General features: G+C 35.1%; 1 protein-coding gene across 11 annotated transcripts in view; it reads left to right on the top strand.

Moving 5' to 3' along the window:
• The window catches only part of LOC145248222 (uncharacterized), a 461,949-nt gene extending 447,205 nt beyond the window's left edge, over positions 1-14,744 (top strand). For 6 of the 11 annotated variants that reach the window (XM_080110098.1, XM_080110089.1, XM_080110092.1 and 3 more), the window contains one exon: positions 12,528-14,744. In XM_080110098.1, the coding sequence (XP_079966224.1) occupies positions 12,829-14,670 (1,842 nt within the window). In that variant the 5' untranslated portion in view covers positions 12,528-12,828 and the 3' untranslated portion in view covers positions 14,671-14,744. Of the gene's footprint in view, positions 1-1,760; positions 1,914-12,527 lie in introns of all 11 variants that reach the window. The other 5 variants (XM_080110088.1, XM_080110090.1, XM_080110094.1 and 2 more) reach the window with 1 other exon arrangement.
• Positions 14,745-20,380: the final 5,636 nt, after the last annotated feature.

Here is a 20,380-nt window from a genome sequence, read left to right as displayed (position 1 = left end):
AATAGTGTCCATTGTATTTTAAATATAGAAAATATTTATTTCTATAAAAATAGTGTCCATTGTATTTTAAATATAGAAATTATTTATTTCTATGAAAAATAGTGTCCATTGTATTTTAAATAAAGAAATTATTTATTTCTATGAAAATAGTGACCATTGTATTTTAAATATAGAAGATATATTCAGAAAATAATATTGTACTACATAGTTCAATACAAATAATAAAATCATTGTAAGAGACAATCTTTAATTTACTCCTTCAGTCCAGCATTTCTTGGCAGACAAGTTACCATTTTTCCTTAGCTAGCCTCTTTCTGGGAGGGCGGTCTACAGGCAACAGAACCTATACTATACTACACAGCCTTATTAAAAGATATTCCGATTAAATCGATCTTTTCCACTTGTTTACAATACCTACGCCCCCCCTATTATTTTCTATTGTTCCTTTACCCTTTAGTCAAGATCAAAATGTAGTATCTGTTTTCCATAGCTCACCAACATTTTCCTTTTTATCTTCTAATGCGGGAAGATTTAATGTAAATTATATTTTTTGCGAAAATGAAATTCTAAAACGGTTTTAAAACATTTTCTATAATATAACCCGTTAACAGATTTTAAAAATATTTTTTGTTTTGTACGTTGTATTATTTACTTGGGAATTTTTTTTTTTAATCGGCGGTTAATTAAATTAAAACAAAAATATTTTTTTTTTGTACGTTGTATTATTTACTTGGGAATTTTTTTTTTTAATCGGCGGTTAATAAAATTAAAACAAAAATATTTTTTCTTGTTTAGAATTTTTTTTATCGGCGGTTGGTTTAGCGGAGGATTGATCTAAAGATCAGATTACTAATAAATGTGTGATTATTACTTACGTAAATCACAATTATATTTTTTTAAATCGTAACTGCTTAATACATTTTTCTCACTCACATATCCATATTCTGAATTCGTAGCAGTGGGTCTACATCACATACCCATATTCTGAATTCGTAGCAGTGGGTCTACATCACATACCCATATTCTGGATTCGTAGCAGTGGGTCTACATCACATACCCATATCCTGAATTCATAGCAGTGGGTTTACATCACATACCCATATTCTGGATTCGTAGCAGTGGGTCTACATCACACACCCATATTCTGAATTCGTAGCAGTGGGTCTACATCACATACCCATATTCTGGATTCGTAGCAGTGGGTCTACATCACATACCCATATCCTGAATTCATAGCAGTGGGTTTACATCACATACCCATATTCTGGATTCGTAGCAGTGGGTCTACATCACATACCCATATCCTGAATTCATAGCAGTGGGTTTACATCACATACCCATATTCTGAATTCGTAGCAGTGGGCCTACATCAGTGGATATATTTTTAAACTAATATGAATTATTGCACAGTAAAACAATAAAATCAAAACAAAAATATAATGAACCACAACTTCATTGTTGTTTAATATATCCCGGGCAACGCCGGGTATCTCTGCTAGTTCTTTTAAGAACTCTTTTTACCTAATTTTATTACTAATTATAATATCACTACCGATGAAACGAATGTGCATATGAAACAAAACTTGGCTACAATGTAAATCTGAGAATAATAATTTATTAGAAACTTAAAAATACGAAGTGTCTTCAATAAGTTTCAAACTTTTTTGTACAGGAATTTCAATTTGTCGTAAACATTTTAAAATTCAGTATGTTATTGATGTACATCTTGTGAGGTGACTGACTGATTTTTATGATTTCAGGTTGAAAGGAACAGCTACAGAAGGAATTGGAATACACCCTACTAAAGCCTGATTGTCACAGTTGGTGAATTTCAAAAATGCTATCTGGACATAAAGACACTTTAGAAGAACGATATGCAATAAAATTCTGTTTTTAACTTGGAAAAATATCAGGTAAACATATGGAATGCTTCAGACTGCTTTTGGACTATCTTGCATGAATCGAGAAACAGTTTTTGAGGGGCGTAAGGGATTCAAAGAAGGCAGGGAGTCTGTGAGGGATGACGAGAGGTGCGAGAGGGGTAAAGAAGTTAGAACACCAGCGTTGATTGGCCAAATAAAGAATTTCATGTCGTCGTGTGTCTATAGATACAATAAATATACAGTTTGATATCATTGTTGAAAATGTACACGCAATTATTTACGAGGAACTGAAGATTCGGGAGTTTGCACGGTTTGTCTCAAGGTTGCTCAGAGAAGATTAAAAACAAAGACCTTGTCATGACAAAGATGGGCATCAAGACAGTTCCTAACCGTCGATATAGTCTAGACCTTGTTCTCTATGAATTTTGGTTATTCCTTAAGCTCAAGGAAAACCTTAGTGGCCTTCGTTATGAGACAATTAAGGAGATGAAAGAGGCTGCGATGAGGGTCACTGACACGCCGCTCACACAACAGGACTTCCATGGGGCCTTCCGAAAATTGTTGGAATGGTACAGTAAGTACATTGCAGCCGGAGAAGATCACTTCGAAGAAGACTAGTGTTTCATGTGTGTACTATCAACACAAGTGCGCATATGAAAAAAAGTCTAAAAAATTTGTTTAAGGTATTTCGTATATATGCAAATGAAGAATAACGAGGCTTGCTTTAAGGGGTTTGGAGATTACTATATATACGATATTCTAAAAGAGTCTTGTTTCATTAGAATTAAATAGGTAGACGCGGTTTTGACGGTAAAGTCATTAAATATAGAAATGTGGTCATACGAAAAATGAAACATAAACAAGTGAAACAACCTTTATTTTTAATATTTTAAAGACTTTGAGAAAAAAAATCATGAAGAATAATTTATTTACAAACAATTATTGTGTTTTCAATTTCCAAGTTTTACAATTTCGGCTCGGTTCGTTTTTCAATTTCGATTTAACACGATTCGTCTTTTGGACCACTCATTTCTAGGCCGTTCTCTTTTATGTTATTAAGTCTATGTAAGGCGGCCATGATTGATTTTATTTACGCAATGTTTACATATTTGATTCGTGCATTTCTCGAGTTCAGATTGGTAAAATCAAATAAATTTTCACTCGAAATGACTCCTCATGTAATAAAGAGACATTTTTAATGTCTACTCAGAATTATTTTCTCATATCACCTCAAGATCAACTCCAGACTATTTTGTTACTTTACCGGTTTTGACTTTAATATGGTTAGCAGAAATTAAAGAGAGAGAGAGAGAGAGAGAGAGAGAGAGAGAGAGAGAGAGAGAGAGAGAGAGAGAGATTTCGTGTTTACCACATTTCCGCTACTAACGATTACTACGATATTTTCTTATTGACTACTGTAGACGCATTAAAACCCTTATCCTCGAATGGCCTCCAGGCCTTGATAAGTGGCAACTCCAATGTGAAAATAAACAAATAAAAAAATAAACCATGTTATAAGAGCAGATATTTTCTAATGCGCAAAAATACACTTGTGGGCGATGATCTATAGATTTAAAATCGATATTCATTGTTTTATTATTATTGCTATCAAGAGCGAAAGATTTCGTTTTAAACAAAATCAAATAAAAAAAGATAACAAAAGAATGATTTTTGCTATCGGAAAATAGGCACAAACTTTTCCGATTCCCGATTCCGATTAATCGTCCCAGCACTACTTGTCACTTCTTAATATGTCTTTTGTCAATCGTTCACCTGATGGGTACTTTTTTTTTTTTTTTTTTTTTTTTTTTTTTTTTTTACATTTTCACCCCAAACAAGGCAAATTGCCACTTTGGTGTAGGGGGCTACTATCAGGGGCAACAACTACTGGGGTACTATGTAGGGATTTGGGCAGCAAGATGTCGGTTCACGTTACACTTGAACTTCTGCACGACAACAGCATATTCTTTTCATTGTTTTGACTCTCGAGCATGTATCTGTTTATATCTTATATGCTTTTATATAGAGTGATGTGGTTCTCGGTTGATTAACTGTGTCTGTGTCGGATATATATTCGAGAATGAAAACAATGGTAAGAATATGCTGTTGTCACAGCCCTAATTATCACTTAGTATATCTCTGCGCCACAGTCAACCAAAACCAAGGAAATAAACTGTTACATTAGCTTTGAATCTAATATCGACTCTACTAGTATTTCCGTGCCGAGCACTTAGTGTGTTTCACGTAAAAATTACATGTTTTTTTTTTTTAAACTGTTGGGACACCACTCGAAGATAAGGGTTAATGGAAAAGCGCGATTGTCGTCGGAATTTATCATCGCAATGAATTAAGTTTCATTAAAGTGTTCGTCCATCGTTGGTGATGAAGACCACGATTGTCACTAATGATGCTTTTTTTTTTTTTTTTTTTTTTTTTTTTTACACGATGGTCACCACTTATCAAGACCCGGAAGCCACTCAGGGATAAGGGTTATTGCAAGTACAGTACGTTAGTGTGGAGATGTGATGAAGTGTTTACTTAAGGGGGTGGTTCATTAGGAATTTGTTAACGTTGGACTTGAAGACATCCAAGTTGTAGTCAGGTGGGAAGCAGGCAGACGGAACAGAGTTCCACAGGCGTGCAGTTCTAAGAAAGAAGCTTTGTTCATGGAATCCACGTTTTGATTTAGGCACAGATAAAGAGTGAGGGAAATTTTTCAACAGTGGATTCAGCTAGACGGGTGTTTTTCATGAAAGATTGGCGAGGGGGGACCAGAGATTGGAGTTCAGACGAGCACCTGCCATGGAAATAACGATAAAACAAGGATAGGCTCGAAACGTCTTTTCTGTGGAAGAGAGGTTGCAGGGTAGAGAAAAGGGCATCCCCCACTAAGCCACGAAGTCTATTTTGCATTCTGTCAAGGCAGGATAGGCTATTTTTAGCAGCTCCTGCCCAGATATGGCAGCAGTATTCCATCCTTGGACGTAACTTGCGCGTGAAATTTTTGAGGCATAAGTTGCACAATCTATAACCACGCCTCTCCTGAGTCGGCACTGCTTTTATTCCAGTGGCAAGTAGAAATTTCAGGACGACTGGAAACAAATGCCGAGATAAACAGAACACATACAACGCCTACTATTCCAAAATGGTCACCCATTTGACTGATCAGGCTCAACGGTGCTTAACTTCGGTATCAATTATGATTTATTACTTATTGGACTGTTCACAACAAGTACCTGTTGTTATTAGATTTGAAGACGACTATGTAATAGTTTGTAGATAATGCCTAGAGGAATGACCTCCAATGACAGAAAAATTACTACATTGCGATCCTAACCAAGAATTTGGTAAGAGTAGTACAATGGTTGGTCAGTTTATTTATTTATTAGTCATTTTCGCCCTCAAACAATGCATATTGCCACGTAAAACATAAGAGGCTACTATTTCGGATCGTATTAAGGGAGAGCCGTGGGGAGTTGAGGAGCGAGATTTCTGTTCACATCACATTCGAACTTAGTACAGTCAGGGAAGCAGGAAACGGGGAGGGGATTTCAACGTTTAGCAATGCGACCGAAGAAACTATTAGAGTAAACGACATTCCGGCATCAGGGACCATAGAGTTAAAGGGGTGGGATTTTGCTGCTTGTAGGGTTAGTCGGGATTGTGCACGTATTCGTTTTTCCTTCCTTTGACCTCGCCCTCTCACCCCCCCCCACACACACGCGTATTTATTGCCAGTTTTATGTTGCTACCGCGTATATTCCGACGTTAAGTTCGCAGGAATTTAGCATAACGCACTCACGTGAACAACCAAACCGAAGAAGAGAGGGGAAAGAAAGATAAAAACCGTAGGATCAAAGAGTACAGTTGCACTAAGTGGCAGAATAGGTGCGATTTCTTACGCTCTCAAGTCGACCGATTTTTTTTTTTTATCGTTTTTATTGTCCTTAGTTAACAAGTCGCATTTTTAAGAGACTTTCTCAGTCATCGACTGGTCACACTCCTGTTTTAAATAACATTTTAAGATACATCGACATGCATCTCTAAGATCCATTTCGCATTAGTTTGTCTGTCACATAGAAGTTTGAACTAGCATTTTAAGATACATCGACATACGTCTATAAGATCCACTTCGCATGAGTTTGTCTGTCACATCGAAGTTTGAACTAGCATTTTAAAATACGTCGACATACGTCTATAAGATCCACTTCGCATGAGTTTGTCTGTCACATCGAAGTTTGAACTAGCATTTTAAAATACGTCGACATACGTCTATAAAATCCACTTCGCATGAGTTTGTCTGTCACATCGAAGTTTGAACTAGCATTTTAAGATACGTCAACGTATTTCTCTAAGATCCACTTCACATTACTTTGTCACATTGATGCTTGAACTAGCATTTTAAGATATGTTGACTTACCTTTATAGGATCCTCTGCGTACTAGTTTGTCTGTCACATTGAAGTTTTAACTAACGTTTTAAGATACGTCGACATATCTCTGTTCATCAGTTTGTCTGTCTCTGATGCTACTTCATCAGGCAGTCTGAAGATAACGGCTTGCTAGACTAAAAATGCACCCAAAATTGATGTCATTGTTTTTTTTTTCTATTCCTTTCTCTTTGCAAAACTCAACTATGTTCTGCAAAATCGAAAAAAAAAAACAAAAACAATTTTCGTCTATAAAACAACAAAAGTAAACGGCATAAGTAAATATTCGAATATATGTAGAACTTGAAACATAAACACTTTTTTCACAATGATTGAGAAATATTTTTTCTGCTTTTGCAAAACATGATTGAGTTTTGCAAGGCGAAAGTTAAAAAAGATAATAATAACATCAGTGATGGTGAATTTAAGTCAGGAAGCCAATATCTTAAGACAGCCTGATCTGGTAGCATCTTATATACTGTTGTGAAACGTATGACCACACATACATAGATTGGTAAATTAGCAACACACGTTCAACTATCCGTATACAGTGAGCAACTTTCTATTGACCTTCGGGCTAAGATCAGTGTGTAGTATCTGTTCTGATGCTACACTTCACCTGTTCTGTCCTCGGTCAGCGGAGGAGAAATCTTTCATCACCGAGACAATTTTAATTTTTGTTCCTATGCGGAATGCCCCTTTTATAGGAGCTGGATTTCCCCCACATTAAAAACCGACATTGTGTCTAACTCAGCCCTCGTGGGGAGGCAAGTAAATAGGAACAACAAGTTGTGAGGCCCCAATGTAGGAGATTTGCGAAATAGGGGGTCACAACTTAGATGAGGTTTCACCCAGTTCCACTCTGCCTCTGAGGTGTATTATCTTGTTATAAGACGTGTGGTTGTGGTCTTCTTACAAAGGACACCGCAAGATTATTAAATCCTTCTAGATTCGCAACCTGCAATACGCCCAAAATGATGCCACAAAGTATCTTGAATAGTACCAAAAGGCTAACATAAACCTGCTTGATTGCACACCGCTTGTATATGTTGGTCACATATATCACATGTCAGAAAGCCTATGCTTCCGAATTAAACACCGGAACGAGATAAGCAGCAGATTAGCTTACGATATGCAAAGTTAACATTTCACAACACAGGTCGGAAAATATAATATGCGATAGAGCGACCTGACGAGAGGATTTGAAGAGAAGAAGAGGGTTTGAACTGCTACAAAAAGACTATGTTTGCACTAGCGTCCTGGGGAGTGTATAATTGTTTAATATTTAGGCTGTGTGTACGGACAAATCATTTTCGACAAGAATAGGTGCACCTGGCAACGGCATTCAAAAAATAACATGAAATAGCCATCGGATATACCAAAAAGATTATTCGAATAAAAACAATGGGCTTGGCATCGGACAGCTGCATCGGAAGAAACAACAAACATGATCAATTGTCAAAAAAGGTAAGTTAGTTGTTTGAAAGGTAATTTCTAGCTAAAAATATACACAGGTGTAATCAAGTCACACCAAATTCAGATCAATTGTTTTAAACACACATCGCCCGAATAAAACGCGCTTGAGGCGTGGGTACATTGATAAATGGCCTCCCAGGAGGCTTTTTAGGGTGGTCACAAGTGGTTATACAATAAAACATCGAAATGAATATGGAAGTTGGTCGATTTGGGCCCGAGAATTATCAACGCATCAAATTCATCTCAGTGTGTCATCCGTCCTAATGTAACGTCTCGGGTTTACACTCGGGACTCAGACAATTTATGCAGTCTACGTTGCAAAGGAGACCAAGACAAAGAATAACTCGAACTCATTTTTTTTCGTGTAACAACGGCATTTATTTCCTCATTCTCCCGCCACGCGTGATTTCTCGTTACTGCTGCGACGTCTCTCACGTGATCATCGAACGTTATCCACGTCTCTAACGTGATCGTCTTCTCTAACGGGCTCTTTCTCCTTTTTAAATTTTTTTCTCTAACAGTGACGTCATTTTGCATGCGTCCACGCTCTGTTACACTAATAACCAACCAACCATAACCGCCACTGACAATAAAGATATTATATTTTCTTATATCAATGTATAGTCATTACTTAAAGCACATCAGACATAAAACATAACTATCAATCTTACCAGAGATAAATAATGTCGTTTTTTGACGTTCAACTATATATATATATATATATATGTTTTATTTTTTATTGCCGTATCTTTCTGTTAAGTTACATTATTGCTTCAGGTATCCGGCCGTTTTTTGGCCGTCTGTAGCTTCCTCAGACTTTTACAGAGATGTTCGTTATGATGGGATGAAAGAGTGAATGATGTCAGGGGAGGAAGCTACAGACGGACAAAAAAAAAACTGCCGGGTAGCTGAAACAATAATGTAATTTAACAGAAAGATACGGTAATAAAAAATAAAACTACTTCATTTATTCACATAAATTTAATATACGAAAGTATAGATTTATGCGTAAACTTTAAGTATTTACTTCAAAAGTGCTCAATACGTAGGTAGAACTAGTTAGTAATTTATAAAATATATATGGCGATTAAGCTACACTGAATATTCTGCATTTCATCCAACTATAGGATTCGTCAGGCTTATGCGCGAATTCTGTCGTTGCTTCTTGTTTTTATATATGTTGAGGATTACTAGTTGGCCAATCAGCTTTCTAGTGTCCACCGCGCCCCTTCCTATCAGCCAATGGGCATGCATTTTATCAAACAAAGGATCTGTTTTAGAACTAGGTTAGTGGTTTTAGCCTGACGAATCCTATAGTTGGATGAAACGCAGAATATTCAGTGTAGCTTAATCGCCATATATATTTTATAAATTACTATATATATATATATATATATATATATATAGTAAGTTATAAAAATATATATGGCAATTAAGGTACACAGAATATTCAACGTTTCATCCACGCTAGGATTCGTCAGGCTTATGTGAAGAGTTGTGGTTGTCTCGCATCCAACTGGGCCCTTGTCCTGTAAGTGCCTGCCCACTGGCTGATTAGGAAGGGAGCGGTGGAACTAAGAATCTGATTGGCTAACTAAAAACTCAATAGAATGTGCGTATATAAAAACGCGAGACAACCACAACTCTTCGCATAAGCCTGACGAATCCTAGCGTGGATGAAACGCGGAATATTGTGTAGCTTAATTGCCATATATATTTTTATAACTTACTACCTAGCTCTACCTACGTATTGAGCAATTTTGAAGTAAATACTTAAAGTTTACGCATAAAATAATACTTTCGTATATTAATTTATCTGATTAAATGAAGTAGTCATATATATATATATATATATATATATATATATATATATATATATATATATATATATATATATAAACGACATTATTTTTGCACCAATTTGATATTCAATATAGGCACATATAACACGTGATTGAGCGACCTGACAATGGACATGCTGAGGAGGTTTAAATTGTTACGTAGATCACGTTTGCACCAGCGTCCGGGAGAGTAAGCAACTATTAATCTTTACTTAGAGATATGACGAATATCCACGGAAGACATTATTGATCGATAACCTGTCTTCTCAGTCACCAGAGAGGAGGATTAATGACCCTCCTCTTAAATAACGTTTTTCTTCTAGGGGGTGGGACATCCAACCAGATGTCTGACATTTACCCCTATTTTAGTGAGTCCAACCAAGAGATCTTTTCAGGATTCTAGTCGTCCCTTTCAATGCAATCGTTTGTATTTCACTTGCACTTGGTTCACCGGGTATGCTTGCTATGTACTTTTTAAAGTTCTTTTTCATAAGCCCAGTTGCTCCTATGATGACTGGTATAATTGAAATTGTTTCCCTGGCTGCACTCACATGCGAAGGTATAAATGTAACACGAACAGACATCTCCCTTCTTAACTCTGCACATAGTCGCGTGTATACCCTAGTTAGTAATCACGTCCAAGTAGAAATACGCCTTGTTTCGGGCGAAAAAGAATAGAGAAAGAAGGGTTAACAGATGGTAAACTCAACAACAAACAAACAAACAAAAAACAAAAAACAAAGTGTTGATATGTTGTAAAAAGGAAAACGAAATATTTTCATTTCTATGTATTGTTTATTGGTTGTTTAAACTTGCAAACGGGTAAACCAAAAACGAGCCAAGTTTTGCTTCTCTATATTTGATGTGGACTCCAATGGCGGTATAGATCAAGCGCAAAGGTAATGTAATTAAATTTAGTATTGGGTTGATTGCGAGAAATATAATCTGTGTAAGCATGAACTGTTTTATGTTAAACAAGCAGGCCGCCCGACATTGCCCGGTCGTAAAATACGCTTAAATATGATATTTTGATGAATGCAGATTTCGTTTTTATTATTATATTATATTATATTGGACGTAATATATAGTAACGATTAAAAAAGTTAAAAAAAAAAAAAATGGCCCGTGCGCCACCACCGAAATCAAAATCAAAACGTTTAGCTTACGATTTACTTTTTCCTTTAATATTAATGCCTGGGCTAAGAATTAAAACATGAACCAATAGCTATTACATGTATATTCGTAATGCCGTCATTCGACCTTCACCTGGGAAATTCCATTTTTTTTTTAAATTTTCACACTTTTGCACAGATTTTTCCCGGCTAAAACCCAAATATGAAGTTTCGCAGGTGTTCGAATACCCTATGTATTAAGTTTCATGTCTGTAGACCAAAAACTCTAAGAGGAGTTTGGTAGGCAAATTTTTAAAACAAATACGCATGCATAAATATATATATATATATAGAAAGAGGTTTGTGTTTACCACAAGCTTTTTACGGAAATATTACGCAAGTATAAATCATGTAGAATATCTGCATGAATATAATTACACATAATAGTTAACTAAAGATAATCATCCCATGAGAAAACCGAAAAAACTAATAGGGAATTAATTAAAATGAATGTTTAAAAGAATATGCAAATTAGCTAGATCTTTTGCAGATGAATGCAATTCCATGACCCATACATAACACATTTGTATTTTCTTTTTAAATGCATAGAAAAAAGGGTTTTTAATATGAATATCAATACAAAAATAAGAAAAAAACAATTTTATAGGAGTATAGGTATTATAACATGAGGAGTCATTTCGAGTTAATATTTATTTTGCGTTAAGCATCTTAACTCGAGAAATACACGATTTAAATATGTAAACATTCAAGTCCAATGTAAATAATATTGTAGTCAGCTGGAAGTCAGGCCAGTGGAAAAGAGTCCACAAACGGGCAGTTCTAGGAAGTAATTTTTGTTGATGGAATTTGCGTTTAAGATTTACGCACAAATAGTGAGTGGGTGAAATTGTTGATAGTGGTTGTAGTTAGACGAGTGTTTTTTGTGAAAATTTGCCGGAGGAGGACCATAGACTGATCGCAGTCAGGAAATTGCCATGAAAAGACCGAGAAAGCAGAGACATGCTCGCAACGTCTCTTCTGTGGAAAAGAGGTTTAGGGAAAAGAAAAGTTCATCACCTATAAGGTTTTGAAGACGGTTTTGAAATCTGTCAAGGGAGAATACGGTGCTCCGAGTAGCTCCTGTGCGGATGTGACCGCAGCACTCTATTTTAGGACGTATTTACATCTTACACAGATAGAGGATTGCCTCATGAGTAAGATATCTTCTGGAGCGGTAAAAAGACGCAACCATTTTTCCGGTGACTTTGGCAAGAGATTTGACGTAAATCTTCCATTTCAGGTCAGGAGTGAAGGTCAGGCCCAGAAGTTTGTGAAAGCGAGGAGATTCTTTGAGTCGAGACTTATTCATATTAATTGGTGTCAGGTGGGGATCAGAGCGTTTGTGGTGAAAAAGTAGAAGCTTGGTTTTGGATAGTTGATTTTTTGTTTTTGTTTTTTTTAGTTATCAAAGTCTCTCTAACATAACTTCTGGAATACTTGATACACTATGAACACATAAAATCACAATCAGACTATGGCTCATCCTTACGCTGTCAGTCACACGGTTGATTAATATTATTCTTACTTTATTAATAGACTAAGTAAGAAAGAAAATTCAATCATATTCAGTTTTCTATTTGAAATTGCTTTTAAGTAAAAAAAAGTATTTCAAGTTGCCTTCACAATAACAAGTACTTGTTTATTCAGTTTATGTCTAGAATACGAATGTCGTTTCGCGTTTCCTTTGTAATTCATATTTTTTATACATTTTTTAATTCTTTTTCAGATTCGCCATCCACGCTGAAAAGAAATCAAGCAAGAACAACTGCCGTTTATATTCGATAATCTTCAACAACTCGATTGACTTTCTTTTGAAGTCTCATTTAATCGGAAACAGAAATTTTCAATTCACCTTTAAAAACTATCTTGAAGCACAAATCCTTGTGCAATCATTCCAAACCATTTTGTTCAAATAAAGTCTGCTATTCTGGGTTTAATTTTTCTAAATAGTGGAATATTAAAAAAAAATAATAATACAAGATCTCTGTCTTCAAGACATTTCGTTTCATTTTAAGTTTCTTTATTTTATGACACATTTTCGGTCACTGAATCATTTTGTGACCAGCATCAACCATGACGCTGTGATGGACACCATGCAGGAATCTAATAGCTTGCGCACTGCCGACTGCATGGGTTCTTTAACTGACTGTACTATCGCCCGGAACCTGAGCCGGGAGCATAACTATTTCAGTGAAAACTTCAAACAGACCGTAGTATTTCCGAATGACTTCATGGAACAGAATGGTCGCTCTTCCAGTTCCGATGCCGACAGTTTCATTTCCGACATCTCCCTCATCCAGGACCCCATCTCCGAAGACAGAGGCATTGAGTCTCTGCTTTCGACATCAGCCGATTCTAAGATCACCCTTACTGATCCTTGCTATCGGATAGCCGATGACACTGGGTCACTTGACATTAACAAAATGTCTTCGTCGTTTGATAAGGGCCATTTTGAAGTCTCATCTCCGGACTCCGCTTTTAGTGAGGGATCGCTCAATGATTTCGAGAGCGACGACAACACACGGATCGAAAGCCTGATCAACCAGCTAATGAATAACTCTGAGGATCTGCAGTCGGATATCTCTAACTATTTGCAATCTGAGATTCCGTCCTCGGAGGAGATTGCTTCATTTGACATTGATACGTTCTTTAGCTCCGATTTTATGAACGGGGATCTATTTTCCGGTGATCCAAACGCAAGTATAGGCGCATCCAGTTATAGGGAAACTCCGAATTTATTCGATAACAAGTTGAAACCACTTTTTGATGATCTTGTATCATCTTCCAAAGATATTGCGGAAAGCAGTGATATTTCTGAGCCCTCCACCGGTACATTTGAGCATGGTTACAAGTCTTCTACAGAACAGTCCTTATTCGGGAGTTCTTCGTCTGACATGTTCGAATCGACAAGCTACTTTGATAGTATGGAATACACAATTCCCATGGTCGAAAGCCCTAAAACGTCGCAATCAGCACCCTCTTCCACCTCTCCATCATTTTCAGCAGCATCCCCTAAGTTAACGTCGTCTACGTCCTGCTCAAGACCTTCCTCTTCCTCCTCAAACAACTACCCACGGAACATCTTACTCACATGCAGAAAACAAATCAATTCGTTTTCCAATGAACATTCGTACAACGCACCGAGGATTTTCCTCAAACCAGGCAGCAAAGCTGGCAGCAATCTCTCCAAAAAGCCTCAAGCTTATTCCTCCTATGACAAGGAAAAGGACAAAGAGGGCCGGGCAAATAGCCGTGTAAAATTACAATCGCACTCCGAACCGTCCGTTATTACCCAGCGTCACTCGGACTACAACCAAATAAAAGCTTCACGAAATTCAAAAAAGAAGGACATGTTTATAACACCGGAAAGTTCTGGTGTCATCTCCAAAGGCAACTGCCTCCGGAAAGTACTTGCAGGCCATTTGTCGCATCCTTTGTCATCTACCTCCTCTACTTCCACCTCGAGCAATCGCCAACCTACCTTCGTCCAGTCCGCCTCCCTCCATCGGAAAAATGAGAGCAGATTTTTCGGAAGTGTAAACTCCGCGAAAGAAAATTCCGCTGCTTCACAGAATTCGACAACCGACTCTAAAAAACACATTTTTAAAACACCCTTACCGAGCCAGGCCCCCCGCACTGACAGGGGAGATGTATCGGAATTGGAAAAATATTTACGCGGGATGATCCCCATCAATGGGGACAATGGAGGACAGGGTTCGTCGACAAGTAATAGTAAAAACTGGAACGGTGCCCAGAAAACGAACAGTTCTTTTCTGTATAAACTGTTAACGGGCGAAATCTCGCAAGAATTGTATCGAGAGATTGACCGTAAGTTACGCGAAACGGAGACAGCTAGCATGATCTCTTGATAAAAGCTTAATGTTTAGGCTTTCGCTGAAAATATTTCCTCCATCAGAGACCGAATATAAACAAAAAAGAAAAATAGTCACAACGACTCGGGTAACCATGTTTCTGCCAGAACTGATATGCAAATGCTTGCAACGCATACTATCGTTTTTTTTTTTTTGTTTTTTTTTTAACCGGAAATCGACTGCAGAACGTTCCACAGCCGGCAAACAGTGGATGCCGTTTCCGGTCTTGTGCTGTTTGTAATTTTTTTTTTTATTGTTGTTTTATTTATTTATTTTTTTTTTTTCGTGAGAAAAATTTGAACAGATTTTTATTTTCACGAAATATGATTAAAAAAAAAACAATAAAAATTTGAATGACAAAAAAAAAAAAAAGAAAGAAGAATGTGCGTAGAATATTTGCATAGCTGAGATTTAGATGTCGTAGTCCTCAGAAAGAAAAGAATTTAAAATTGGTTAGTGCTGGCCGATTGGCTAAAAGAGATTTTTTGGAACAAAAAAAAAAAAAAAAAAAAATAAAAAACAAAAACAAAAATAGAAACGGCCAATCAGTTGGTTTTAGGTGTCAATTCTTAGGGCAGGGAAGAAAACTTTTAGTGACCCTCATAATGATTGGTTTCTGAATGGGAACCAGAGCTTGATTACATTTGATTTTAATTTTATATATATATATATATATATATATATATATATATATATATATATATATATATATATTTGTACTTATACGGAATGAGATCCCAGAAAAGATATAAAGTGAAGCGTATCATTAGTTCTCTGAAATTACCGTCTCATACCTACAGCGAATAAGAAGTTGATTTACTTATGGTAGCGTAAGGTCAATATGAAATAGTGTCCTTGCTTTTGAAAGCATTGTTTATATCGGTGATTTGAACTATTAAAAATAATTAACTGTTAGAAATCTATTTAATACAATTGACTTTCATTAATTTTTTAGTACTCGTGCAGTTTAGTAAATATATTAAAAAACGAAGATAAGGAAACATCTCTATGATGTACGTACCCGTTATGGAATGAAGTTCTTATAAAAAAAAAAACCGCTTTATTTGATCAAATAGTTTGTTGTTTTTGTTTTTTTTTTTTTCACAGAGGAAAATTTAGTTTTATTGAAACCGATCGAGACGCAGCCATCTTGGCAATTTCCAGCTACGAGGAGGGGGGGAGGCACCAGGAGAGATAACTCAATCTAATTCTTGAGGTTTGTCAAAATGCATATGAAGTTCTAATAATTTTATTAAAAAATTTTTAAATGACTTTTGAAAGAAAAAAAAATTAGCATAAAAAAGGGATATCTAAAATTATCCAAAACTGTAAAAAAAAAAAAATCTTATTAAATTTTGACAAACTTCAAGAATTAGATGGAGTTACTCCCCCTGGCGCTCCCTTCTTGTAGCTGGAATTTTCTAAGATGGCTGCATCGCAATCGGCCTTGCTAAAATTTGATTTTATTCTCTAGAAAAACACTATTTAATTAAAGTAAGCGACTTTTTAAAATGGAAACTTCGTTCCATAACAGGTGCACGTATCATATAGATTTTTCTTTATCTTCGTTTTTTAATGTCTTTGCAAAACTGCATAAACACCAGTTTTTTTTTTTTTTTTTTTGTGTGCGTGTGTTTTCAATTTACTTACGGAAGATATATTTTTTGTAAGAATTTCAAATAAAGACATAGTTAAATAGCTTATTTCATCTCTCTTTTGGGGGTGCGGATATTCAAGTCGTCTGGTGTTGAAGCGATTACTGTATGAACGGTTTATTAGCGAAGAACGTAGTCTTTGGCACCGTTAATCGAATAAGTAATAATGTTCTCGTCTTTGATAATTTGAATTATTAAAAATTATTATTATTTTATTTATTTATAATATTCGCTACGACATTAAATTTTAAAATTTACGTGCAAAACATTTAGCATCGTCCATCGTTCGTCTTATCTCACACATGAACCATTTCGATTATCTGTGGAAAGCTTTTTTTTTTTTTAGTAAAACTATATTTTCGCGTCCTTCTTTCAAATACAACGGAAATTCTTGAAAACTGCAGACACAAACTTCTTAGCTTTATATATTTTCGGGGATCTTATTCTATGTAAGTATCTTTTTTCTGAATTTTTGTTTTTTTAAACAAAAGTTAAAAAAAAAAAATAAAATAAAGAAGTAGAAACAACCATTTTGGATTGTTAGGGGGTGGAAGCAAACGGCATAGTTTGTCTCAAACCGGATGATTTATTATTTAATTAAAAAAAAAAAAAAAACCCTACTGTGTAGAATTGGTGTTGTTTCCTATTCGCCTTGCAGTACCGACATTTTATTTTGTGGGATGTTTCCCCAGATGATTTTTTTAGGGGAAATGTCAGGCAACAAGAATTTTTTAGATGATTTTTTATCATTGGTTTTGTTTTATACTGAAGATTAAAAAAAAAAAAATACTTCTATAGGAACGGATTCATATCGTCCCGAATCTTTCCAGTTTTGATTAACGACAAATAAATAAATAAAATAAAACAGGAAAATGGACGAGTTTACGTCGAAGCGTCAATTAGTACCGACTTAAATTGAACATTTACGCCATGTTTTACAATAAACAAAAAAAAAAAAACGAAAAATTGGTAAAAAAAAACAAAAAAAAAAAAACAACAACAACAAATAAACGATAAGTAAATGTTACCAAAGGGAAGATACTTTACTCTTCTACCTACCTGAATAAGTTTTGGGTGCTTTAATTTATTTTAAAGCGTTTATTAAGTTTGAAACGCAACAAGTGCCGAGAGCTTAAGTTAAAACAATGAAGATGGCGGACATGAGGCTGGCATATTTTGAATCTCGAGAATCGCTTAAAACTCGAAAATACATATAGAATAATGGTAGAAATCCATCAAATAAATGTCACTGTGACATTTATTTCGTAGTTTTGCATAAGTATTTTATTTTATTTGCGAACTTTGAGCAGTTCTCAAGATTTCAAAAGTGACAGCCTCATGCTCGCCATCTTTATTGTCGGTACTACTTGCGTTGCAAACTTAACATTTTCAAATAAATTCAAACACCAAAATCTTACAAAGTTTGATGGAAGAGTAACTTATCTTGCCTTTGGTAACAATTATCTATCTATCTATCTATCTATCTATCTATCTATCTATCATATAGAAAGTCACTTTATGTGTGTGTGTGTGTGTTAGTTCCTTCCTAATAGGTTCCCAATCGGCTGAGCTTATCTTTTGCAAATTTCACAGTGTTCTTAGAAATGTTTTGTACAGAAATTCATCCGATAAATATCGAAAGTCGAAAAAATCCGGCCCTAATTTTTTTTTTTTTTTTATAGATAAAAAAGAAGAATTTTTACAGAAGAATTTTTATACGTTACATTTACAAGGGCGATTATAAAATCTTACCAATGATTTCTTTTTAAGAAAAAGAATTATTGATATCTGGAGATATAGCTCAGTTATAAAGCATTCGATTACAGAACGGATGATCTCGCATTTAAGCCATTTTATTTATTTATTTTCTTATTAATCAGTTCAGTTTTCAATAAAAGAAGAAATGCCATTTAAAATCGCCGCAAATCATTTCTTCGTTTACATATTTTAAAACCAAACATTAATGAGAAGTGACTTTTCGAGAGCATTCATCGTCAATCCCAAATATCAGCTGACGTGATATTGTAAACAAGCACGTACGGAGTTCGATGAACGATATTATTATTATTTTTTTTTTTAATTATTTTATTTTATTTATTTATTTATTTATTTTTTTTTTTTCGAATTAGTCTACAGGGCAAATTATTCCTCGCAATATATAATATTCAATAGAGGATTTGTTCTATAATAATACAAACGCAACCTGCATGAATTAAAATATCATGTTTAAACGTCTTGTACGACCGGGCAACGCCGGGTGACCAGCTAGTTTGTTATATATTTGTTTTTTTGACTACTTTTTCGGTTTGTTGTCTATAGTAAAACATACCCAACATTTGAAAAAAAAAATATTTAAGGTTTGTTCCCACCACATCCATGTTAAAAATGGGTTTAATAATTTCTTCAAATCAGTAAATAAATCAACATTTTACTTTTTTTTCGGGGGGGGGGGTCCAACTTTATTCCTTTGAAGGACTGTTTTTTTTTTTGTTTTTGTTTTTTTTAAAGATTTCTCACTCTTAATCTAACCCTAACTCAGTGTCGTCTGCACTTGTACATTTTCCCGCTGATTTCAAATCGTAAACTGCTTCGACAATTTCCGGTTTGTTCTGTAAATCGCAATTGGAAAAATTCGGGACAGTAGGAGACCCCTACTATAGAAGCACCATTTTTTTTTTTTTTTTTTTTTTACACTGAAAAAAAAAAATTGCATTATATGCAAATGAGGACTATTATTACAGACTTTTATTGTTGTGGTTGTTGTTATTATTATTATTGTTATAATAGTTATTACTGTTACCACGGTCACCAGCCACCCTCATGGCTTCTTCATCTTCATTTCCATCTTCTAATATCAGGAATTGTACAAAAAGACACGACGACCGTTTCTTCCTGTTTTTTTATTTTCTTCTTCTTTGAGCATTGGAATTTACGTAGAAGAGAAATTCGTTTTCTACGAGTCATTTTGTTCATTGCCAGCGCTCGTTGCTCCCTTTTGAGATCACCTATACGCCATTAAAAAAAAAAAAACAGTTAATAGGACTTAATACGGATACCATGAAACTTATGAGGTATTTGGCATTATATTTTTTATTAATTTCCAAGAAATGAACCGTCCATTTTTTTGGTGGTTTTTCTATAAAAAAAAAAAACAAAACAAAACAAAAACAAAACAACAGCAAAACAATAAAGTAAACAAATGCTACATTTTCCGACGTCATTATTTAATAAGAAAATGGAAAGAAAAACTTCGCAATTTGTTTCATCCATATTTTGGCTATAATTTGCCCACTGTTAAAAATTAAAGAAAAAAAAAAAAGAAAAAAAAAAGATCCAGATAATTTATTATAAAAATAAAATTCATCGTCACTTAAATTTGTGATAAAAACTTTTCCAACATCGATCATGAAAAAATGGTTATCACGTCGATAATTCTATAGAATTTTGTATCTAAATGTCGACGAGTACAACACTCTGAAATAGTAAATAAAAAAGGCCAGGTTTTATTTTTTTTTTAATAGAATATCTCTTAACAACTTTAACATTCGCTAGGAGGAGTAAATGTAGAATATAGCTGATATTGGACTGAATATTAAAATTTATATATTTGAAAAATTCTTTGCGATGTCTAATAGATCCAGTCTGTTTAAAAACGGAGATTTACTAACAGGAAACATAACTACCGTCTAAACGTTTAAATAGAAAGCTCATTGACGTTAGCTATTGGTAACAGTGGGTGTCAATCTTAACAGAATTGCCTCCCTTGTTCCTGCCACATTATGATAAAGTATCGCGGCAACGAGAACTCAGCATAATCATGAATCGCATCTTCCGCTTGATACGGATTGCGAACTCACGTGACTGATTTTTCGCCATTTCTTTCCGATCCAGGACAAGTTCTCGGCAATCCGGGACAAGATCAAAGTGTAAAAATCTGGAGTTAAGTAGGACGTCCCCCAATATGAAAGGGTGAATGCGGTATTATGGTGAAAGAAGATACTAGCTGGGAGAAACTTTTGATTTTGTTTAGTTCTGGAGTGACAAGGATGACC

The sequence above is a fragment of the Euprymna scolopes genome, chromosome 26 (genome assembly GCF_053919585.1).
Source record: "Euprymna scolopes isolate OS-2025 chromosome 26, ASM5391958v1, whole genome shotgun sequence".
In the NCBI taxonomy this organism is placed as follows: Eukaryota; Metazoa; Mollusca; class Cephalopoda; order Sepiida; family Sepiolidae; genus Euprymna; species Euprymna scolopes.
Note: the sequence above shows the minus strand (reverse complement) of the source record. Positions and strands in the feature narration are given on the sequence as shown.